The following is a 24,754-nucleotide window of genomic DNA, read 5'->3' as shown; positions in this document are numbered from 1 at the left end:
TTTTTTTTAAATAAAAAATAGTTAAAAATAAAAAGAATTAATAGTAAAAAATATACTTACTCTCTGATACGCAATCCGGTATAACGGAACTCGGTTTCCATGGGCTGTTATTTTCACAAGAGAAAGTTTTAACGGGATCACCGTCGGTGAATCTAAAGCCCGGATTGCAAGTACCGATACATTGTAGCCCTTTATCGCCAGGTAAACAATTTAAAGCCCCGTTTACTGGCGGTTTCAACTCCCAATCGACGCAAGGCGTGGCTTGTACGGAAACTTGGAAATGACACGAGGCTTTGTTGCCATATTTATCGGCGGCTATTACGGTGACGTTCTGGAAATCTCCGATAGGTATTGTTGCTTTATCGGGTACGAACGTTATGTGAACTTCTCCGGAGGCGTCTGTTGCGTTCAGTCTTCTACGGGTTTCGTTGAAATTAATCGCGTAGCTATCTTGTTTATCCACCAATTCTACTACGTAACTTTGAGGACAACTCAATTGAGGTGGGGTGTTATCTGAAAATGTCGTTTAACGAAAAAAAATATAATCGGAATATGAATTCTGCACGTTTTAGGATCATAATCACGTTAGTTTATCGTTTTCGGAATCGTAGAATCCATTTATCCAAATTCCGGAAATTAATACTTTCAATAATTAATTTGGTTCACTTCCGGTTCGGTTTTTTTTCCAACAGAAAAAAATTATTTTTCTATTTCGTTAAAATACTACTTTCCGATACTCAGGATTTCGATAAATGCCTCGAAAACGCCAAATTAGCGTGTTATAGTTCCAAATTAGGCAGATAAAACACATAGGAATAAGAAGAGGCGAAAATACTAGATACGATAAAAAAATAATGATAAACTCAATACTAAAAATAAATAATGTTAGTTATAAAAAAATAATATATACTTATTTTTGACTAACCTGGTACAGTGATGTTGATTTCGCAGATGGCTACGTTACCATCATAATCGTAGGCGACGTATTTCGCCACCATATCATCGAATACATACATTGGTGTTTTGAACGTTGCCGGCTTTACTTCTAATCTAGCTATACTACCGGAATTATCGACGGCAGTCGGTTCCGTAAAATTTATTGGAAGTAAACCTCCGTTAGCGTCTTTTTGAATAACTATCGGTTGTTGTGGACAATTTTGGAACACCGGAGTTTCGTTATCTTGAAAATTTTGAACAGTGAGAAACTATATCGTTTAAATTATTATGGGGATATTTAATACTACAAATAAGGAAGATATTAACGACAGTTGTATATTATATTAAAAGCGTAGATAAAAAGAATGTAAACATAAAATTTTTTGTTAAATATGGCAACACTCGAATTTACTCTCAATATGGTAGTAAATAAAACGAACGCAACTATAGCAACGTTGCCAGTATGATTATGTTAATATCAGTGCGTGTTCGAGAATTATCGACAAAATTCGTTATCTTCGGCTTTTCAAAGTTCTGTGTATTGATTTCAGTTGGGCGGTCATATTTGATGGATATTGACGAGTTTTTATATTTATGGAGTATGTAGTGAAATAAGTTTGAAATTGTTCGTTTTTAATTATTATTTTTGTGGAATATGGTGAAAGTTATAAAGAGATGTGATAATGTGTGTGTTCTTTGTGAAAATTAAATTGTTTTAATCCAAATTGTTTCAATGGTAAGGGTTTATACATTAAGTTATATCGTTTCATTTAATGCAATGGCGTTAGCAGCCATTTTGAAATTTTTGTCTCATATCAAGAAGATGTTATTGAATATCTTGTAATTTTCGATTAGGAGTAAAAAATAATATATCAAAAATAAAGAAATTGGAATTTTTACTAAAAAACATATATTTTATAATTATAAATTACAAATATATGTTTTTTTAATCTTGATAAGATATGAAAAGAAATCTAAACAAATAGTGGTAGGGTCAAAATGATTAATAAAATTAATTTTATCGTGTATATGATGCAAAAATTTCAACACATTCGGGTATAATAATAATGAAAAAACCATAGTAAATGAAAAAAACTTATTTTTCATTAATTTTTACATTCTACAAGTCTGAGGAATAATCTTTGGAATGTAATACATTCAATAATTTATTTTAAACATAAATATAATTGTTCAAATGTTTTTATGAATCAAAATTTTATAAAATTTGTTTTAAATATTCTTACGATAGTAAGAACCTGAACCTTTTTGTAAATGTCTTAAACTTTTAATCAAATTAATAAAAAGGAGATTACTGATATCAATATTTTGTAAATATGATTTTAAAATTATGAAAAATTATCATTTCGTTTTTTTTTAATATGGCAGAACTATAAATTTTTTACTGTTTAATACAAATAATTCTTTTTCTATTATATCAAAAGTGTTTTTGTAAAAAAATTGAATCCTCTCAGTTTTCAGAAACTTTTTTTATGTTTTTGATATATTATTCAAAAAGTGATTCTTGGGATGGTTTTTAATTATTTTTTCTCCAATTTTTTAAGTTATTTGATATAAAAAATTATGCATGCATTTTGAAAAATAATTTGAATCCTCATATTTTGTACTATAAAAGAGCAACAGAAAAATGAATTTGAGAAATTTTTCATTTAAAATTTACCAAAAAAAAAACAATAAAATTAAAGACTTTTGTTATCTTTTTAATTATTTTTGAAAATTAATAAATGATAATTAATAAATTATTCAAATAAACGTTTTTCATAAAACTATACCATAGCTAACAAAATGAGACATGGTTGCATCATGCCATACGATCAACAGATCCTTCAAAAAAAAAGTATTTCTTTGACAGGAAGGCCTCCACCTTTTCAAAATAAAACATTACCTTCCATATTACAAGTTTTACTTAACAAGCAGACAATTCATGACCAGAGTTAATTGAGCAGCCTCAGACACTTTCCAGATCAACATTGGGGTACCACAGGGTATAGTTCTGGTGCCATTAATAATGTGATAGTTAATAATGAAAAGCTAACAAGAAAAAATTGCCAAAAAAAGTTTTGAAAAGTCTAGGAATCTGAATGGAAAATGCAGGACAGATAGAAATGGAGAACAATAGATAAATGAGCTCAATTTGGGTAGCTACGACAGGAAATACTTAACAGGAACATTTGCAAGTGAAGTTTGAGAAAGAACCGATAGCCATCAGTTACTATCAATAATACCCCTGGATCCGAAGCTGAACTGGAAAGAGAAAACTCTTCTGGAACTAAAGCCACGAAATCAAGGATCCTGTAACTTCATAGAATCTAGAATCTTTTTGTAGCACTGTTAAAGAAGGTAGATAGTGACAAATCAGTTACTGGACAATCTACGAGGATTGAGATACACATAAATCAGGGAGGATTCGTTGAATGTACCAACCTAGACAAATATACGAATAATAACAGGTCATTACAGCTTCAATGAACACATGAAGACGGTAGTTTTAGCAGATAATACAACGTGCAAATTCTGCTACGTCGAGTCCAGAGCATTAGACTTCTGATCTTTATAAGACTGATAAAACCAATATATGACGTAGATCTTTAAGGTGGTGCCAGTAAATCAATTAGTATTGTTACCTTCCAGAGGTTCCAATCCCAAATACTTCGTGCAATGATTCATTAAATTTGGTGTGTATCGAATGAAAATTTCTTGGTATATCGTACAGAACAGAAGAAATCCAGAGTGATGATACCATGAAAGTTTAGACGATTATATGAAATATTATTAACTTACCAACGCAAGGAGAATATCCGTAATCGTATCCTAACAAAGGTTCCTTTTCCGGTTCATCGCAACCCATCAATTCGAACTTCAAACAAGCGTTCTCCATATAACTAACAATTCCCAAAATGACAAATCTCGCTTGGACGTATTTGGGTAAAGATATCATCGCTAATTCGCCGTAATTTCCCGGATCTCTCATGGTCAAATTAAAATTGGGAAAATACACGACGTAATTTTCGTTATCGGCTTGTTTATAGAAGAACCTGATTTCCGTCGGTCTACCGACTATATCGTTAGTTACGACTCCTTTAACTAAAATCGCTTTCACTCTGTATACTTTTCCCAAATCGACGCTGACGTACGTGAAAGCTTCTTGTTTACCGCACCATCCCGTAACGGAATTTAATCTGACGTTTCTCGCTTCGTAATTGGGGCGTTCGCTGGTGGCGTTAATGGCGGAATCGGGGATTCTACCGGAGGCTATACCCAAAGGTCGTACCACTTTACATTCCGGATCCCTTACGCACGTGATCGGTCGTGGATTTATCAAAATGTATCCGGGTTTATTGCAACCGAAGAATATTTCCGATCCTTGTTCGTAGCTTCTGGCTATTTGGTAACCGTCGCTCGGTCTACCTGGATCTTGACACACCGGACCTTCGCATCGAAGATCGCCGAAATCCCAAACGCCGTTCGCTTGGCATCTAACGACGTTATCGTGTTTACTACTTTGACCTGCTAGTTTGAAAGTGTTTTGACAACCGAAGAAAAATGACGATTGGTATTTGGTATCGACGTATTGTCCGTATTCCGCTCCGGGGCTCGATGGCGGTGGACCGCAATCGACTCTCGGACAGGAAGGTAGATCTCCGCTCAACCAATAATCTGGAAAACCCTGGAAAAGTTGCTTAGAGTACGTGGCGAGATATTTGTTGTTGGAAACTTACTGGTTTTGGGTCGTAAACGCATTGTCTGAAACCGGATGTAGACGAACCTCGTAGTTGTCTACCGTTCGAGTTGCAATTGATGGTGACGTTGTCTCTAAACGGTACCAAGACGCTGTCTTCGTCGTTACGTAAAATTTTCAAACCCTCATTTTTATTGTCAAGTAAAGATACACATTGAGCGTCTGCAATAATAAAATAACAAGTAATTAAAAATTAATTCGGAGGGTTAGGGGGATTGTACTTACATTTACATTCTGGTACAGTTCCGTTCCAAACACCCGACGAAGTGCATAACAACGAAGTGGATCCGGTCATGACGTAACCGAAATCGCATTGGAATTTCACCAAATCCCCGAAATGGTATTTGTCTTTCGTCGTTAGTATAACGCCGTTTTCCGGCGAAATTAGAGGCGGACACATGACGGGTACGCAGGATTTGTTAATTTGATAAATGTCGCCGTCCCGTCGTCCGTTTTCGGATTTTTCGATGAAAAACGACGCCGTTCCGTTTTGGGTATACAGTTCGTATCCGACGTTACATCCACAAGAATAATCGCCGGCGCTATTGACGCATTTCTGTTGACAACCGCCGTTATTTACGGCGCATTCGTTTATATCCGAACATTCCAATCTCGTACAACCCATAACTTCGATCCTTAAACACGGCGCTAACGAATAATCTTGAATTTTGAATTTGATATATTGCGCTTCGATCGGTACCGGTAAATTTAATATAGATAACGTCGGTTTTTCGATGGTGAATTCAACGGCTAAACCATCCGGGTTTCTGTAATCCTTGAACACATCGGTTAGATCGTCCGTATATTGTATCCTAACCGCCGATGTGAAAGCGGTACTTCCGTCTAATCTTTGTACGGCCATCGTCCGGAAACCTCTAATCACCGTCGGCGCTTTCAAATCGATCAACACCCAATTGGAACCACCTTCTATTGTGTTACCGCACCAACCAGCTCCGTTCAAACGCACCATCTAGAATGTAGAAAGTTTTTTAAAATTCCGTCGACGGAGTACCAGATTTTACGAGTAAACAAAGAAACTTTTGCCACATAATGTCGTAATCCCGTTGTGTCACAGTACATATTGTATTAGCGATGAAAGGAAAATCTCAAGCAACGTGTCCTAATCGAATTTTAGACGTTTTGGCGATTGATTCTTAGAGAAAAGTGATAAAAAGTGTTTCGCGATAATTCCATGAGTCTCGTACAAGAGTTAAATTGATATAAAACGCTCAATGAGTACCATGAAAAAGGAAACGATACACGCGAGGATAGAAAACTGTACAAAAGGGGCGAGGAGAGAAAACTGTGCAAAAGGCGCGAGGAAAGAAAATTGTGCAAAAGGGGCGAGGAAAGAAAACTGTGCAAAAGGCGGGAGGAAAGAAAACTGTGCAAAAGGCGCGAGGAAAGAAAACTGTGCAAAAGGCGCGAGGAAAGAAAACTGTGCTAAAGGGGCGAGGAAAGAAAACTGTGCTAAAGGGGCGAGGAAAGAAAACTGTGCAAAAGGCGCGAGGAAAGAAAACTGTGCAAAAGGCGCGAGGAAAGAAAACTGTGCAAAAGGTGCGAGGAAAGAAAACTGTGCAAAAGGGGCGAGGAAAGAAAACTGTGCAAAAGGCGGGAGGAAAGAAAACTGTGCAAAAGGCGCGAGGAAAGAAAACTGTGCAAAAGGCGCGAGGAAAGAAAACTGTGCTAAAGGGGCGAGGAAAGAAAACTGTGCTAAAGGGGCGAGGAAAGAAAACTGTGCAAAAGGCGCGAGGAAAGAAAACTGTGCAAAAGGCGCGAGGAAAGAAAACTGTGCAAAAGGTGCGAGGAAAGAAAACTGTGCAAAAGGGGCGAGGAAAGAAAACTGTGCAAAAGGCGGGAGGAAAGAAAACTGTGCAAAAGGCGCGAGGAAAGAAAACTGTAGATGATAACGAACGATGAGGAAAAACTGTTGTACAAAAGGCGCGAGAGAGAAAACTGTAGATGATAACGAACGATGAGGGAAAACTGTACAAAAGGCGCGAGAGAGAAAATTGTGCAAAAGGCGCGAGGAACGAAAACTGTGCAAAAGGCGCGAGGAAAGAAAACTGTGCGAAAGGTGCGAGGAAAGAAAACTGTGCAAAAGGGGCGAGGAAAGAAAACTGTACAAAAGGCGCGAGGAAAGAAAACTGTGCAAAAGGCGCGAGGAAAGAAAACTGTGCAAAAGGGGCGAGGAAAGAAAACTGTGCAAAAGGCGCGAGGAAAGAAAACTGTGCAAAAGGGGCGAGGAAAGAAAACTGTGCAAAAGGGGCGAGGAAAGAAAACTGTGCAAAAGGCGCGAGGAAAGAAAACTGTGCAAAAGGTGCGAGGAAAGAAAACTGTACAAAAGGCGCGAGGAAAGAAAACTGTGCTAAAGGGGCGAGGAAAGAAAACTGTGCAAAAGGCGCGAGGAAAGAAAACTGTGCAAAAGGCGCGAGGAAAGAAAACTGTGCAAAAGGTGCGAGGAAAGAAAACTGTGCAAAAGGGGCGAGGAAAGAAAACTGTGCAAAAGGCGGGAGGAAAGAAAACTGTGCAAAAGGCGCGAGGAAAGAAAACTGTAGATGATAACGAACGATGAGGAAAAACTGTTGTACAAAAGGCGCGAGAGAGAAAACTGTAGATGATAACGAACGATGAGGGAAAACTGTACAAAAGGCGCGAGAGAGAAAATTGTGCAAAAGGCGCGAGGAACGAAAACTGTGCAAAAGGCGCGAGGAAAGAAAACTGTGCGAAAGGTGCGAGGAAAGAAAACTGTGCAAAAGGGGCGAGGAAAGAAAACTGTACAAAAGGCGCGAGGAAAGAAAACTGTGCAAAAGGCGCGAGGAAAGAAAACTGTGCAAAAGGGGCGAGGAAAGAAAACTGTGCAAAAGGCGCGAGGAAAGAAAACTGTGCAAAAGGCGCGAGGAAAGAAAACTGTGCAAAAGGGGCGAGGAAAGAAAACTGTGCAAAAGGCGCGAGGAAAGAAAACTGTAGATGATAACGAACGATGAGGTAAAACTGTTGTACAAAAGGCGCGAGAGAGAAAACTGTAGATGATAACGAACGATGAGGGAAAACTGTACAAAAGGCGCGAGAGAGAAAACTGTGCAAAAGGCGCGAGGAAAGAAAACTGTGCAAAAGGGGCGAGGAAAGAAAACTGTGCAAAAGGCGCGAGGAAAGAAAACTGTAGATGATAACGAACGATGAGGTAAAACTGTTGTACAAAAGGCGCGAGAGAGAAAACTGTAGATGATAACGAACGATGAGGGAAAACTGTACAAAAGGCGCGAGAGAGAAAACTGTGCAAAAGGCGCGAGGAACGAAAACTGTGCAGAAGGCGCGAGGAGAGAAAACTGTGCAAAAGGCGCGAGAGAGAAAACAAACAAAAATTGAAAACCACGTAAAAGAAACCCATTTTTGGGTAACTGTTTTATTGAACTATTGTTCGAGTTCTTTAGAAAGTTTCTACAATGTTCTAGAATTGTTGCAAGGCAGAAGTTCAGTGTGGTGAAGTGTTAATAGTGGGAGCCGCACAAAAATTTTAAATTTTAGTAAACTTACTGATTTATCGTATCCGGGTTCGCTGCTAGAAACGGTAATCGATTCATCCGGAATACCATTATTCACCAACCCCAAATCTCCTACCGGTCTACATTCTTGAGTCGTTTCGAAACCCTTCCTGCATTTGCAATGGAAAGATCCCGGTACGTTGACACATTCTGTAGACGCCACGTCGCACTGGCTACTTATACATTCGTTGATGTCTTCGCATCTCGGAGGATTGTTGAACATTTGATTGTCGCCGCATCTCAGCACGCTGTTGCCGATTAATTTGTAGCCTTTGAAACATTGTACGCGCGCTTCGTCGTTGTAATAATAATTTCTGGAAGTGTCAGTGATGAAACCGTTGGGAATTTCGGGAAATTTGGGACATTTAGCTCCTGTAATATATATATAATTTTTATTATATATTTCCAACAAATACTCCGGTGCTAGCGCAACTTACTGGAACATATGGGTACGTCTCCGGACCAAGTACCGTTACTCATACACAAAATAACCGGTGGACCACTTCGTATGTATCCGGGTTCGCATTCGTACCTTACTATGGTACCGTATGAGCGACCCAAGCCGTTCAATATGGTGACATTAGCGTGAGGTACTTCCGGTAAAGCTGCGCATTGCGAAGCTGGAAATTTCGGAAAAATGTTGCGGTACTAGGATGCTGATTTTTCGAAATACACTTCATATTGTACTCACCTAAACAATTGGGATTCTTCTCCCAACGCCCATCCGATAGACAGGATATTCTTTCTATGGCTTGTCCCGTGGGAAAAGCGAATCCAGCGTAACATTGATACATGGCTTGACCTCTATAAGTGACATTCGTCGAACCGATGGAGAAGCCGTTATCGATTTGAGGGACGGGTCCGCAGTACACTTCTTGGCATTTAGGAATGTAACTGATCGACCAATTACCACCCGGAAGACATTGAGTCGTAATGCGATTACGACCAGTCGCGAATTCTTGTCCCGTCGGACAACTGAAAGTGATTACTGTACCGAAAGCTGTGTCTCTACTAGAGGCTAACGCTCCAATACCCGGTTGTAGAGGAGGACAATCTAAAAATTCGAAAAAGTGGAAAATTTCTTTTCTTTTTTTTTAATGGTGGAATCTTTTATATACCTGCTGAAAATACAGCTTCCCAACCTTGGCTGCTATGCAGAGCGTCCGTTACGAATCTAACCAACATTTCGCCACTGGAAGCTGTTAATGTTATTTTCGGTTTAGATGCCGAGGTAAATCCGTTTCCCGAATGGAGTCGCAATCCACTAGTTGTAGATCCATCGTATACTTGAACGTAATCGGATTTGTCGACATCGAAACTTGGGAAATTTAAAGATAGAGGTTGATTCCCTGGGTTCCTGATTTTGTAGAGACATTCTTGGTTACTGGGGTAGTTGGAGAGACCGAAAGCGGGAGATTTGATGGTTCCATTTCGAGCTACAATCGTTGCTTTACAACCTGAAATTATATTTCCATAAAACTGCTGGTTATCCCAACAACGGAAAGACCATATAAAACTGACGTCCCCCGAGGTTCACTTGGACCATTTTGGGAATCGATGAAAAAAGAAAAACCTCCAAATTGTTGGCGAACATCATAAAATAGAGAAAAAATAGTATGTCAATGAATTTTACCTTGAGTATATCTAATTCTGAATCCTCTTTTCGAATCACCAAGTCGCGTCCTGAAATAAATATACAGTTGATTGTTGGTAGACATGATGACGTGTTGATTGTTCTCCCATTTTCCCGTCAATCTAGCTATCGGTTTACTCTTTGGCGAATCTCCGTCTCTAACCAAAATAAAATCCCGATTTTCATCCAGATCTAAATCATCCACTTCCAAAGTTATAATTTTCCCTCCCTGCGATTGAATGAGATATAAACATTCCAATCCACCGGGATATTGTTCCGGATACCCTGGAGATGTGAGTACTTGTCCTTGTGGCGTCGCGCGTAAAGTACCACCACAAGATTGAGGTTCGGTTTTCCAAGAAGCTCTAAACCCTTTCCTCTCCACCGAAGCGTCAGTACTGAATTTAATAATCATAAAATTGGAACCGGAAACGAATGATCTGTTGGTTAAATCTTGTTTCCCCGAAAGAGTAGCCAGATTCACCGATGTATCCTCGGTTCGACCTCCCGCTAAAATCTGTACGGTATCGAAAGTTTTTTCAGTTTCGAATTCTTGGAATTGCAAAAGAATATTGTGCCCTTGAGGTCCTTCGAGGGTCCATTTACAATTCGTCAGAGGGGCGTACTTGTGAGGGTAGTAAGGACTTTCGACGACATCTCCACTACTGGCCAGATAAAAATTGCAATTTGTGGCGCAGTCTATTTCATCGGAACCGTCTCCGCAATCGTCTTGTTTATCGCATCGGAATTTTTCGTTAATGCACAGTCCGTTCGAACAGTGGAAAGACGACGTAGGACACGCGCGTGTCCTGCACATAAAAGGTAGAAGACTTTCGCAAGTTGTTAATTCCCATGACTGCGATTCGTCCGTCAATGTAACGTCTACGCATTCCCCGGATTCCGGATTTGGTTGACTAGATGACCAGAATCCTACAAGAAAATTTGATTTTTACCACTAGTTTTTAACGATTTTCACGAAAATTTACCTGAGTATTGTGAAACTAACGTTCCGGCTGCAGATTCGAGCGTATTTGTTCTTAGATCGTCTAATGAAGCTAAACCTAACCAATAATGTATAGCACCTCGCCTTTCTAATGGCACCGAAGACGTCGCTATCGTTGACGTCAAATTGTTTTCACTATAAGATTCTATTGCCAATAATTCACTGCCATATCTGGAATCAAAAATATTTCCACTGAATTCCAAATATCTAAATAAGCTTTTTGTATATAATAAACTTCAAACAAAAAAAAGCCTTGCGATTTATTTATGGTTATTGCAAAAGCCAGTCGTACGTAAATCCATTGGAATCATCGATATGGGCGAGATCAAGACATCCACTCCTTTATATTTCCCCTTTACTATTGTTACCTCACCCTTTTCACAACCATTTTTGTTCCGTCACCCAGTCGAGGTTTATTAATATTACAGTAGGATGGGTTCTCTAAAAGTGATGTTGAAACCCAAAACGTCGGTTTAAATTACAGATACGTTTCATAGATGGCGTTTACTAACTTCGGTTTAAACGTCACTTCAGTTCAACATAAAACGGAGGATCTTAACCTAACTTTTTCAAATTGTTCACATTTTTGGAATATTTTGAAGAGTTTTGGTAGAATCTTTGAATATTTGCACTAAAAAAAATATCCAACTACTGCACGTTCAGAATTAGTTAAGGGCTCGATACTTTACAATGCAAAAAATGCACAATCACTTGCCAAGTGAAATGAAGTCGTTTTGGGAATTTGATTCATAACAAAATTCGTGACAAAAATATTCCAAAATAATCTAAATCATTATCGTAGGTTGCCTTTAATGATTTAATTGGAATTTGAGTTTTAAAACAAATTATTTCTCCAGGTTTCATGAAATTAGTGTTGTGTATATGTAGATGGATTTTAATTAACCCAAAACGCACCTACTTACACATTTACCTAAAGAATTTCTTTTCCAATAACTTTCTATTTGACAACCAGAACCGCGATATGTGTTTACATAGTAATTTATATACGATGTGGGTACGAAATGAATATTTTATAAAACTTACTTCACATCAATTTATTGAATATATTCAAATTTATAGTTCAATTATTGATGTGTTCATAGCTATTGACACAATCTATTAATAATAATAATAATCTAGTATACGGGGTGTTTCGAAAAAAAAGTGGGATTTGCTCTTAAAACAAATTTTCGTAACGCCATCCGTATTCGAGATAAAAGGCGTTGAATAAAAACAAATTCATTGGATGTATCAGCTTCCAAAACATATAAAATATCAATGCAACATTGCCAACAGTTGCGGTAAAATCGTAAAAAATGTTTAACCTAACCTCAAATATTTTAGTTGCGGTAAAATCTGTCATAGAGACGGAATCAATTTTTTTTCAAACACCCTGTATAATTAAATATCAATGCAATATTGCCTGTAGTTGCGGTAAAATCTGTCATAGAGACGGAATCAATTTTTTTTCAAACACCCTGTATGATTAAATATCAATGCAATGTTGCCAGTAGTTGCGGTAAAATCGTAAAAAATGTCTAACCTAACCTCAAATATTTTAGTTGCGGTAAAATCTGTCATAGAGACGGAAGCAACTTTTTTTCAAACACCCTGTATGATTAAATATCAATGCAATATCGCCAGTAGTTGCGGTAAAATCGTAAAAAATGTCTAGCCTAACCTCAAATATTTTAGTTGCGGTAAAATCTGTCATTGAGACAGAATCAACTTTTTTTCAAACACCCTGTATGATTAAATATCAATGCAATATCGCCAGTAGTTGCGGTAAAATCGTAAAAAATGTCTAGCCTAACCTCAAATATTTTAGTTGCGGTAAAATCTGTCATAGAGACGGAAGCAACTTTTTTTCAAACACCCTGTATGATTAAATATCAATGCAATATCGCCAGTAGTTGCGGTAAAATCGTAAAAAATGTCTAGCCTAACCTCAAATATTTTAGTTGCGGTAAAATCTGTCATTGAGACAGAATCAACTTTTTTTCAAACACCCTGTATGATTAAATATCAATGCAATATCGCCAGTAGTTGCGGTAAAATCGTAAAAAATGTCTAGCCTAACCTCAAATATTTTAGTTGCGGTAAAATCTGTCATAGAGACAGAATCAACTTTTTTTCAAACACCCTGTATGATTAAATATCAATGCAATATCGCCAGTAGTTGCGGTAAAATCGTAAAAAATGTCTAACCTAACCTCAAATATTTTAGTTGCGGTAAAATCTGTCATTGAGACGGAATCAACTTTTTTTCAAACACCCTGTATAATTAAATATCAATGCAATGTTGCCAGTAGTTGCGGTAAAATCGTAAAAAATGTCTTACCTAACTTCAAATATTTTAGTTGCGGTAAAATCTGTCATAGAGACAGAATCAACTTTTTTTCAAACACCCTGTATGATTAAATATCAATGCAATATCGCCAGTAGTTGCGGTAAAATCGTAAAAAATGTCTAGCCTAACCTCAAATATTTTAGTTGCGGTAAAATCTGTCATAGAGACAGAATCAACTTTTTTTCAAACACCCTGTATGATTAAATATCAATGCAATATCGCCAGTAGTTGCGGTAAAATCGTAAAAAATGTCTAACCTAACCTCAAATATTTTAGTTGCGGTAAAATCTGTCATAGAGACGGAATCAACTTTTTTTCAAACACCCTGTATGATTAAATATCAATGCAATATCGCCAGTAGTTGCGGTAAAATCGTAAAAAAATGTTTAACCTAACCTCAAATATTTTAGTTGCGGTAAAATCTGTCATAGAGACGGAAGCAACTTTTTTTCAAACACCCTGTATGATTAAATATCAATGCAATGTTGCCAGTAGTTGCGGTAAAATCGTAAAAAATGTCTAACCTAACCTCAAATATTTTAGTTGCGGTAAAATCTGTCATAGAGACGGAATCAACTTTTTTTCAAACACCCTGTATGATTAAATATCAATGTAATGTTGCCAGTAGTTGCGGTAAAATCGTAAAAAATGTCTAACCTAACCTCAAATATTTTAGTTGCGGTAAAATCTGTCATAGAGACGGAATCAACTTTTTTTCAAACACCCTGTATGATTAAATATCAATGCAATGTTGCCAGTAGTTGCGGTAAAATCGTAAAAAATGTCTTACCTAACTTCAAATATTTTAGTTGCGGTAAAATCTGTCATAGAGACGGAAGCAACTTTTTTTCAAACACCCTGTATGATTAAATATCAATGCAATGTTGCCAGTAGTTGCGGTAAAATCGTAAAAAATGTCTAACCTAACCTCAAATATTTTAGTTGCGGTAAAATCTGTCATAGAAACGGAATCAATTTTTTTTCAAACACCCTGTATGATTAAATATCAATGCAATATCGCCAGTAGTTGCGGTAAAATCGTAAAAAATGTCTAACCTAACCTCAAATATTTTAGTTGCGGTAAAATCTGTCATAGAGACGGAATCAACTTTTTTTTAAACACCCTGTATAATTTAATATGAATGCAATATTGCCAGTAGTTGCGGTAAAATCGTAAAAAACGTCTAACCTAACCTCAAATATTTTAGTTGCGGTAAAATCTGTCATAGAGACGGAATCAACTTTTTTCCAAACACCCTGTATGATTAAATATGAATGCAATATTGCCAGTAGTTGCGGTAAAATCGTAAAAAACGTCTAACCTAACCTCAAATATTTTAGTTGCGGTAAAATCTGTCATAGAGACGGAATCAACTTTTTTCAAACACCCTGTATGATTAAATATCAATGCAAAGTTGCCTGTAGTTGCGGTAAAATCGTAAAAAATGTCTAACCTAACCTCAAATATTTTAGTTGCGGTAAAATCTGAATCAACTTTTTTTCAAACACCCTGTATGATTAAATATCAATGCAATGTTGCCAGTAGTTGCGGTAAAATCGTAAAAAATGTCTAGCCTAACCTCAAATATTTTAGTTGCGGTAAAATCTGTCATAGAGACGGAATCAACTTTTTTTCAAACACCCTGTATGATTAAATATCAATGAAATATTGCCAGTAGTTACGGTAAAATCGTATAAAATGTCTAATCTAACCTCAAATATTTTAGTTGCGGTAAAATCTGAATCAACTTTTTTTCAAACACCCTGTATGATTAAATATCAATGCAATATTGCCAGTAGTTGCGGTAAAATCGTAAAAAACGTCTAACCTAACCTCAAATATTTTAGTTGCGGTAAAATCTGTCATAGAGACGGAATCAACTTTTTTCAAACACCCTGTATGATTAAATATCAATGCAATGTTGCCAGTAGTTGCGGTAAAATCGTAAAAAATGTCTAACCTAACCTCAAATATTTTAGTTGCGGTAAAATCTGTCATAGAAACGGAATCAACTTTTTTTCAAACACCCTGTATGATTAAATTACTTTTTGTTCGGGAATTAATTGATTCGGAGTATTTATTAGTTAATGGATATCAAAAAAAATGTTAATCCCGATGAAGGTTAAGGTTAAAAACGTTTTAATTGGTTATAACTTTTGGATTAAATAATACGATGAACCGAATGAAAAACCTGAATTTTCAACTTATATTGAGATTATATGCATAAATATTCGGTCAGTGATTTCCAACCTATTGACCTTTATCGACATCAATAAGAAATAAGTTGAGATTTAGTATTTAGAAATCTACAGGGTCATCACACTCCAACGATTATGAGAAAGTATAGATATTTCACCTGCATATTTATGACATTTTACTAGACGAAAAAATTTTTTTATCTAAAACGTACCATGGCGGTTTTGATATGCAATACGATTGTTAAACTAATTTCGAAATATTGTGAAAGCTTTTCTTGAATGACTAATTAATTATATACTCAAAAATATTTCAATTAATTTCAAAATTCGTTAATTTTTATCAAAAACCTTATATTTCAAAATATATTGTTCACAATTCGATTATTGTAACAAAATGGCGGACTGTCAAAATCAGCTGATTTCGATCTTCAATCCATTCTATACCCTCAGTGTAGAAAATGAACGCAGTCATCAGATCAGCTGACAATCAGATGATGGCTAATTTTGAAACAAAGTTCAGTGTGAAAATTTTTGTTTTCGAATGCTTATGTATATATTTTCCATTTTGCAGCGCATTAAAATAAAATAATTTTTGTTACGGTGCTGTATGTTCATTGAGAAAAAGAATTTCGATCGCCTCGGGCGACTGACCAATGCGTACACCTGTAAGTCTGGTCGAAGATGTAGACCTACTTTTCTAAAATACCTCGAGACGCATTAAAAGTTTTCACCTACGATAAATATAATTATTTATCGTGTCTATTTACGAAAACAAACATTCAAAGTCATTTTTTCTCAGTGTATTTATTTTCATTATTATATAACCTAGTTTAGCTTAACTTATCGAAATCTCCCGTATATTCTATCACTTTTTTTTGTATACTTTACGAGTTCCTTTAATTCAATTTATAATAGCGTTTTTTTTTTCTATTATGTCAAATACTTATTCTATATCTAGTACTCCGTTCGTAGCGTGTAATCAGTGTACAATATTGTATCGTTATCTTTGTTGTTGTATTTTGTTCCGTGTTCCGTGTACTCTAATACCATCGATTCACTTTGACAATCGCCATAGATAAACTTTTTATACGGAGGTTAAGCTCCATTTAATACATAGAACATATAATCTATTTTTAACGCAACACGTGGCGGTGTTGTGTGTTGCCTAAACAACAGGCGCGGGAGAATCGATTATTTGTATTATTTATACTGTTCAGAATACGAATTTAAAATAGGTTAACAACACAAAAAAATGTTGTATTCTTTATTGGCGAACAAAAAAATTATTTTTAATTCGACGTATTTATTGAATATTTTTTTTTTGCTGAATCATTCAGAATATCCTAGAAAGTGATCCTATATTTTTATGTGTTTGTTGCGTTATTTCATACTAGAAACACAATTAAGTGACCATTTGTAGATATTGTGAAAATAAGTATAAAAACAAGTAATTTATTGATGACCTGGTATGGATCGAAAAGAGAGATATTTATTCGTCGAACTAAGAAGAGATCGCGTGATTTAATTAAAAATTAGAGCATGTACCGTACGAGTAATGAGACCTGAACAAATTATTTATAAACTAATAATTAGGTATATAGTTCAGGATTGAATACCAATCTTCTAGATTTCACTTTAAAAGAAATTTAATACTTTGTAGCAATCACAAAATTAATTATAAATCGTTAGTCGCGCCATCTCTGTATTCAGCTATGAACCCAAAAGTATCCTAAAATATCGAAGGAAACTGTAAAATTATAATGACTGGCGTTGTTGCCAGTGCAGAGAATAAAACTTTTTTAGATGGAAAACTTAGAAGTTTAACCACTTGATGAGAAATAAAATGTTTCGTGAATGAATTTTTGGGGTTAATGAACTTTGTTTATATATAAAACTACGTATTAAGAGTATTTGTACATTTTTTTTGTATTTCTTATTTATTTTTAATTATTAGTAAATGCAAAGTAATTATGCAACAATAAATTAATGTCAAAAGTGAAGGTATATTATACAACGTCTATACAATCGTGAGAATATTAAAAAAAATGTCGTGTAAGTGTTGTTTTTTTTTATTTATATCGCACCCAAGTATGTAAACATCATTATTGCAAGATTATATATTTATTGTACTCACCTTCTACAAAGTTCGGCTGCTTTTTCCCACGAGTGTCTTATATTAAAAAATTTATAACAGTTGAGGTTCCTCAATTCCCAACCTGCAACGAAAAAATTATAAATGAAAATAAGTAACCAATTTTAGGCATATTTTTTTCATAAAACTACTTTCTACCATATATTAAATAAATTATTAAGTTTATTTTTTATAATAATTCTCATTTCAGATGATCAATCTTAAAATTAACTTTCACAATCAAACTATTCGATATATAAGAATGGCAACGTTGACAAACCGATGTATTAATTCGTTTATCCTACCACTACACAAATTTCAAACAGCTTGGCAACGCTGCTTTGTTTGACAACGCATTAAAAGAAATTCTTTATTGAAAATAATAATCTCGTGTACAAAACTCATTTACAATCCTTATTTGTGTTATTTATAAAATATTTTCTTTAAAACATATATGTTGTTTCGCAATATTTAATTATCTTATTTATCTACCGAGCGGTTATTTATCATATGTATGTATTTACACACCTAACCTAACAAATTAGAATTATCATTTGGAAGCGTTCATTTTCAACTTTCTCGAGATGAGAAAGAATGTTTGAAATGTGGAGAATTTAAAATAACGAAATAGAAATTGAGACGAAATATGTTTGCGGAATATTTTACAAATTATTACGATTGAATCGGAGTCGTTGTTTTACTTAAAACAAATGAATGTATCTGAAACTTTGACATTAGAGATGGGCGCGTCCCGAATATCGGTATTCGGTACAGAAGTTCCATGTATATGAAACAAAATTTAATAGTAATGATTACACAACTGGTTATCCTTCGTGAAAGGATAATATAAAAATATTTATGCAACGTATAGGGGATTGGTTTTAATCACCGTTTAGCATAAAATTTTATTCGATGCGTCACAAGAGGAAATGTAATTATGAGATTTGTACAACTTGGCATTGGGTCCTTGACATTTTTACACGAAGTGTTTTGCAGTTTGCGTAGGTTTTTGTTATTAAAATACATAATAAATTTTCGACGCATTTTAACGTTATTTTAGTTTTCAAAATGGCGAATGAATTACAAAAAAAACCTGTTTTTTAAACAACAGAACAATTTGGAAATACCAATGGAATGGAATGTGTTTTGACAAGAATGAGTCATCTTTGAATTTATAAATATATACACGGTGTTAATGAGACAAAAGACAGTTGAAATTGTTAAAAAATAATGTTTCAACTTACCAGGTGGACAACTAAATAAACTGCTCGTTGAATTCTGCAATAAAAATGAAATTTAAAATTATTAGTGATGAAAATGAAGTGGGTAAGAAGAAGAGAAGAAAAATGCTTAATAATTATAATTAGCAAATTTCTTATGAAAATGTCTGTGGCTATATCGTATTATGACTGTAGCCAGATGGTATTCTAACTAGTACAGCCTTATAAAATATACGTTCTAATCGGTTGTAAAGGCTAGCTGACGAGGGGCACTATGTCCGCGTTTTTATTATATCTTATCTTATTCTTCTTTTCTACTTTTTCTTATATTTCTTGCTTTTTATTGCAATATTTCCTTGTTCTTATAATTTTTTTCATATTCTGTCTATATTCTCTCTATTTTTTCATGTTTTCACTACTTTTTCTCTATTTTTTCATATATTCACTATTTTTTCATGTTTTCACTACTTTTTCTCTATTTTTTCATATATTCACTATTTTTTCATATTTTCACGATTTTCTCATATTTTTTTCATTTATTCACCATGTTTTTATATTTTCACTAGTTTTTCATATTTTCACGGTTTTTTCATATTTTTTCATATTATCGCTAGTTTTTCATATTTTTTTTTATTTTAGCTATTTTTTCATATTTTCACGATTTTTTCATATTTTCTTTCATTTATTCACTACTTTTTTATATTTTCACGATTTTTTCATATTTTTTTTCATTTATTCACTACTTTTTTATATTTTCGCTATTTTTTCATATTTTCACGGTTTTTTCATATTGTCGCTAGTTTTTCATATTTTCGTTATTTTTTCATTTATTCACTACTTTTTTATATTTTCGCTATTTTTTCATATTTTCACGGTTTTTTCATATTGTCGCTAGTTTTTCATATTTTCGTTATTTTTTCATTTATTCACTACTTTTTTATATTTTCGCTATTTTTTCATATTTTCACGGTTTTTTCATATTGTCGCTAGTTTTTCATATTTTCGTTATTTTTTCATTTATTCACTACTTTTTTATATTTTCGCTATTTTTTCATATTTTCACGGTTTTTTCATATTGTCGCTAGTTTTTCATATTTTCGTTATTTTTTCATTTATTCACTACTTTTTTATATTTTCGCTATTTTTTCATATTTTCACGGTTTTTTCATATTGTCGCTAGTTTTTCATATTTTCGTTATTTTTTCATTTATTCACTACTTTTTTATATTTTCGCTATTTTTTCATATTTTCACGGTTTTTTCATATTGTCGCTAGTTTTTCATATTTTCGTTATTTTTTCATTTATTCACTACTTTTTTATATTTTCGCTATTTTTTCATATTTTCACGGTTTTTTCATATTATCGCTAGTTTTTCATATTTTCGTTATTTTTTCATTTATTCACTACTTTTTTATATTCTCGCTATTTTTTCATATTTTCACGGTTTTTTCATATTATCGCTAGTTTTTCATATTTTCACGATTTTTTCATATTTTTTTCATTTATTCACTTTTTTTATATTTTCGCTATTTTTTCATATTTTCACGGTTTTTTCATATTTTTTTCATTTATTCACTTTTTTTATATTTTCACTATTTCTTTATATTTTCCCCTTTTTTCATATTTTTAGTGTTTTTTTCATATTTCCACGGTTTTTCATATTTTCGCTATTTTTTCATATTATCACGGTTTTTTTATATTTTTTCATGTTTTCTTTATTTTTCCATGTTTTGTGTAGTTTTTCTTACAATTTCAGTTTTTCTATATGTTCTCTCTTCTTTTTCCTATTTTCTCTTATTTTTCGTATATTTTCTGTTTTTTATATTTCTTTTTTTCATTTCAATATTTTATTTTCCTTCTTTATCTTATATTTTATCTTTTCTTTATATTTCTTCTATTTTTCTTTTTTCTAATATTTTCTTTTTTTTATTTTCTCTATTTCCCTTTTCTCTCGTTACATGTCAGTACCCTTATTTTTCTTGTTTCTTGCTTTTATTTATTACTTCTTATTTTTTATATTCCTTTTAGTTGCTCTTATATTTTATCTAATTATTTTATTTTTTATACTCATATTTTCTGTTTTTTCATATTTTCTCACATTTTTTTTAAATTCTTCTCATATTCTCTACTTTTTCTCATAATTTCTGATATTCTCTATGTTCTAACCCTTTTTTTCTATTTTCTCGTATTTTTCGCATGTTTTGGCATATTTTCTCTCTTTTATATATCTTCTTTTCATTCTAAAATCTGCTTTCTCTTATTTATCTTATATTTTCTTTTATATTTCTAATACATTCTCTAACGTTTCTTCTTTTTCATTTACTTTCTCTTTTTTTTTAAATTTCATCTTATCTTTTTTATCTTTGTTCTATTCTTTTTCATTTTCTCTCGATTTATCTCAATATCTGTTTTATTCTTATTCATTTTTCTTGTTTGCTGCTTATTTTGTTCTTATTCTTCATATACCTTTCTCACATTTTTTCTTCAATTTTTTTCGCTTTTTTCTTAATTTTATCTGTTTTTTTTTCATTTTTGTTTCTCTATTCCCCATATTTCCTTTCCTCTCTCTTATATTTTGTCTTTTTTTCTTATCTCTTTTCTGTACATTTTCTTTTTTTAACTTCTTATCTCTCTCTCTTCTAAAATACTTTTCTCTAGTTTCCTTATATTTTTTTATTTCTTATGTATTTTTTTTCTCTACTTTTGACGGTGTCACCTTACCTTGTCAATTTACCTTTTTTGCGTTACCTTGACTATTTTATCGGTAATTATCATTAAAAACATTGAAGTGTACGTACCTGTGATAATGATTCTCCAAATAAAAATACTATGGCGACCAATATGGTCGCCTTTGTACGTATTAGCATCCCCCTGTAACAAAAAAAAACAATATCAGAAAACGATATCATAAATCAAGTTTGAAATAAGCGTTTTAGCCTTGATAAAAAAATATGTATTATTTATAAAGGTGACGATTTCAAGACAAACGGTTATTTAGACACTACCAGTGGTCAAGCATATTCTCATACAAGCGTTATTTTTTTATTTTTTTTCACTTGTATAGTTGTTCTTTGGTACAACGCACTGTTGCCAGATCGGAAGCATTACTTTCATTATAAACAATTTTAAACTATTATTAAAAAAATGTTTATACAAAATTTGTTTTAACAAATATTTAAATTTCATCCGTAATTAATTTATATTGAACGGCATTTTCATTACGTTATTTTTATTAAATAAAATCTTTTCCCTTAAAAAACTTCGTAGTTTTTAAATTCAGTTGAAAGAAATTTATTAGAAAAGTCTGGCAACACTGATATACGATCACCAGTAACTTCCGAAACCCTTAATACCAACTGTGTAATAATATATATCAATTCGCGTCAAGGTCAATATAACAATTTTAAAAAAATACGAATTGTAACAAAAATAATTGACAGTTTTTTTGAAATTTCTATTAGAAAGGTGCTTTAGAAATTCCTAGAATTACTTGTTAGCGTCTCGTAAGAAATTTCGTTAACAGTAAAACATCAGTTTATGTATAAACGTAGGTATGTATGTACGTATTATAAATTCATTTTCTTTGGTATGTTCTCAGTAGGCTTGCCAATCGTTCTTGCAAATAACGTTCTTCGATCGAGCCAAGGAGATAAGTAGGTCAACAACAGTTGTATAAGAATTTAACTATGCGCGCTGTTGCCAAATTCGATCTCTACGATGATATGTTGACGTGGGATATTATTTAGGCTGGGATTCAACGTTCATGTCGAAATATCGTAGGTTATATTGTTAAATTTAATTATTTCGACATGTACATTTATTAAAAAAGATAATTAAAATTAAAAACGAGGTAGATGAACCCCCATTTAGTGACAAATAGATAAAATAGTGAGTCATAAAAACTTTATGATATTTTTGGGGGAGAATTAGGTACACGAATCCGGATATAACTGAAATCTAATTCTACTTCTTATTGTATTTAAATTTCGTAGTGAAATTTCTTCGGTAGGTGTAGCATTAACCCATTATCGTTAAAAGTTTCGTGTCATCGAGGTCAGATATTTAATGTACGACCTCGGACCTGTATTTTTTCTTGAACTTGACAAGGTTAACCTCCTTATTACGTGTAGCGTCTTTATATACGGTTAGATAGTAAACGAATGCGTTTTTCAAACTACATTTCGCAATTATCGAGGTATAATCACTGGAACAATACGAAGGTTTCTAATAACAAAACATATGCGGAACGTCACGATCAATTTTACACCGGAAGGAAGTGTCTGCCATCTTTTACTTCATGCATATGAACATCTTTTGATACCATCGTACATTTTATACAATCATATGAAATTAATGGTGAAGAAAATTGATATTTTGTACAGATAAATGTAGTGGGGGCTGTAATTTTTCGAAATTTCTCATCTGTCAATATTTCCAGTTGACATCTGTCAGTGTACAGATGTCAAAAGTCGTAGATAAAATATTAGATATATAGAGAGAGAGGGAGAATTGGGAGATTGTTCAAGTAGACCCGAACGAACGACAGAGAGAGAGAGAGAGAGAGAAAGAACATCGGTATATCACTTTCCATCTCTCTCTACTTTATTCTGATTGGATCGAGATGACGTCGAAGTTTCAAGATGTAGGAATGACAGATGAGGAGAATATCAAGTTGTGAATTTATTGTCAAGTAGAAGGAGATAAAGAGTGGTAAATTGATGCTCTCTCTCTCTCTTTTCCAATGGTACAATTTCACTTATATGCTATATACTATTTTTAATATTTTTTTATGTATATAATATACGAATATTGATGATAAGATGGTGTCTACTGAAAAATTAAGATGGAAACCAAAAAGAAAATAGAAATATGGAGAAAAAATTTCATAAGGATATAGAAAAATTAATATTTACATGAAAATTTGCTTTGGAAAATTGTTTTTTTGGGAAAAATAGATGCAAATATCAAATTCTAATCTCAAAAATAACACAAAATGGTATTTTTTTTTTGTAAAAAACCCAAATATTACGGAATATAAATCTTTTTTGATAATTGTTTATTCCTGGTACGAAGTTTTTTTGTAATTTTCATTCTTTTTATCAATTTTCGCGCATATATTTGTTGAAAAACAAAATTAAAAAAGGAAAAATGCATTATGATATGGAAAAATGAATATTTTCATGAAAATTTGTATTAAAAAACTGTTTTTTGGGAAAAATAGATGCAAATATCAAATTCTAACCTCAAAAATAACACAAAATGGTATTTTTTTTTGTAAATAAACCGAAATATTTCAAAATATACGTTTTTTTTAATAATTGTTTATTTCCGATACGGAATAATTCATATTTATAACTTGAAATGACATTTTTTAGGCATTTTTATTTTTTTTATCGATTTTCTCTTATATATCTGTTGAAAAACAAAATTAAAATGGAAAAAATTGGTAATTAGAAGGGAAAAATTCATTATGGTATAGAAAAATGAATATTTTCATGAAAATTTGAATTAAAAAACTGTTTTTTGGGAAAAATAGATGCAAATATCAAATTCTAACCTCAAAAATAACACAAAATGGTATTTTTTTTGTAAAAAACCCAAATATTACGGAATATAAATCTTTTTTGATAATTGTTTATTTTCGATACGAAATAATTCATATTTATAACTTGAAATAACGTTTTTTAAGCATTTTTATTTTTTTTATCGATTTTCTCGTATACATCTGTTGAAAAACAAAATTAAAATGGAAAAAATTGGTAATTAGAAGGGAAAAATTCATTATGGTTTAGAAAAATGAATATTTTCATGAAAATTTGTATTAAAAAACTGTTTTTTGGGAAAAATAGATGCAAATATCAAATTCTAACCTCAAAAATAACACAAAATGGTATTTTTTTTTGTAAATAAACCGAAATATTTCAAAATATACGTTTTTTTTAATAATTGTTTATTTCCGATACGGAATAATTCATATTT

At 33.1% G+C, this 24,754-nt stretch overlaps 1 protein-coding gene across 2 annotated transcripts in view; it reads right to left on the bottom strand.

Moving 5' to 3' along the window:
- Window positions 1–24,754, bottom strand: part of LOC130448789 (sushi, von Willebrand factor type A, EGF and pentraxin domain-containing protein 1) — a 61,714-nt gene that overhangs the window by 30,153 nt on the left and 6,807 nt on the right. For both annotated transcript variants that reach the window (XM_056786299.1, XM_056786300.1), the window contains exons 2-15: window positions 21,574–21,646; window positions 18,799–18,832; window positions 17,558–17,639; window positions 10,858–11,045; window positions 9,872–10,801; window positions 9,357–9,695; window positions 8,930–9,292; window positions 8,676–8,858; window positions 8,231–8,610; window positions 4,919–5,663; window positions 4,674–4,855; window positions 3,736–4,621; window positions 926–1,180; window positions 61–513 (exon numbers count right to left, since the gene is read on the bottom strand). In XM_056786299.1, the coding sequence (XP_056642277.1) occupies window positions 61–513; window positions 926–1,180; window positions 3,736–4,621; window positions 4,674–4,855; window positions 4,919–5,663; window positions 8,231–8,610; window positions 8,676–8,858; window positions 8,930–9,292; window positions 9,357–9,695; window positions 9,872–10,801; window positions 10,858–11,045; window positions 17,558–17,639; window positions 18,799–18,832; window positions 21,574–21,642 (5,089 nt within the window). In that variant the 5' untranslated portion in view covers window positions 21,643–21,646. The remainder of the gene's footprint in view (window positions 1–60; window positions 514–925; window positions 1,181–3,735; window positions 4,622–4,673; window positions 4,856–4,918; window positions 5,664–8,230; window positions 8,611–8,675; window positions 8,859–8,929; window positions 9,293–9,356; window positions 9,696–9,871; window positions 10,802–10,857; window positions 11,046–17,557; window positions 17,640–18,798; window positions 18,833–21,573; window positions 21,647–24,754) is intronic.

The sequence above is a fragment of the Diorhabda sublineata genome, chromosome 9 (genome assembly GCF_026230105.1).
Source record: "Diorhabda sublineata isolate icDioSubl1.1 chromosome 9, icDioSubl1.1, whole genome shotgun sequence".
NCBI classification, from domain to species: domain Eukaryota; kingdom Metazoa; phylum Arthropoda; class Insecta; order Coleoptera; family Chrysomelidae; genus Diorhabda; species Diorhabda sublineata.
Note: the sequence above shows the minus strand (reverse complement) of the source record. Positions and strands in the feature narration are given on the sequence as shown.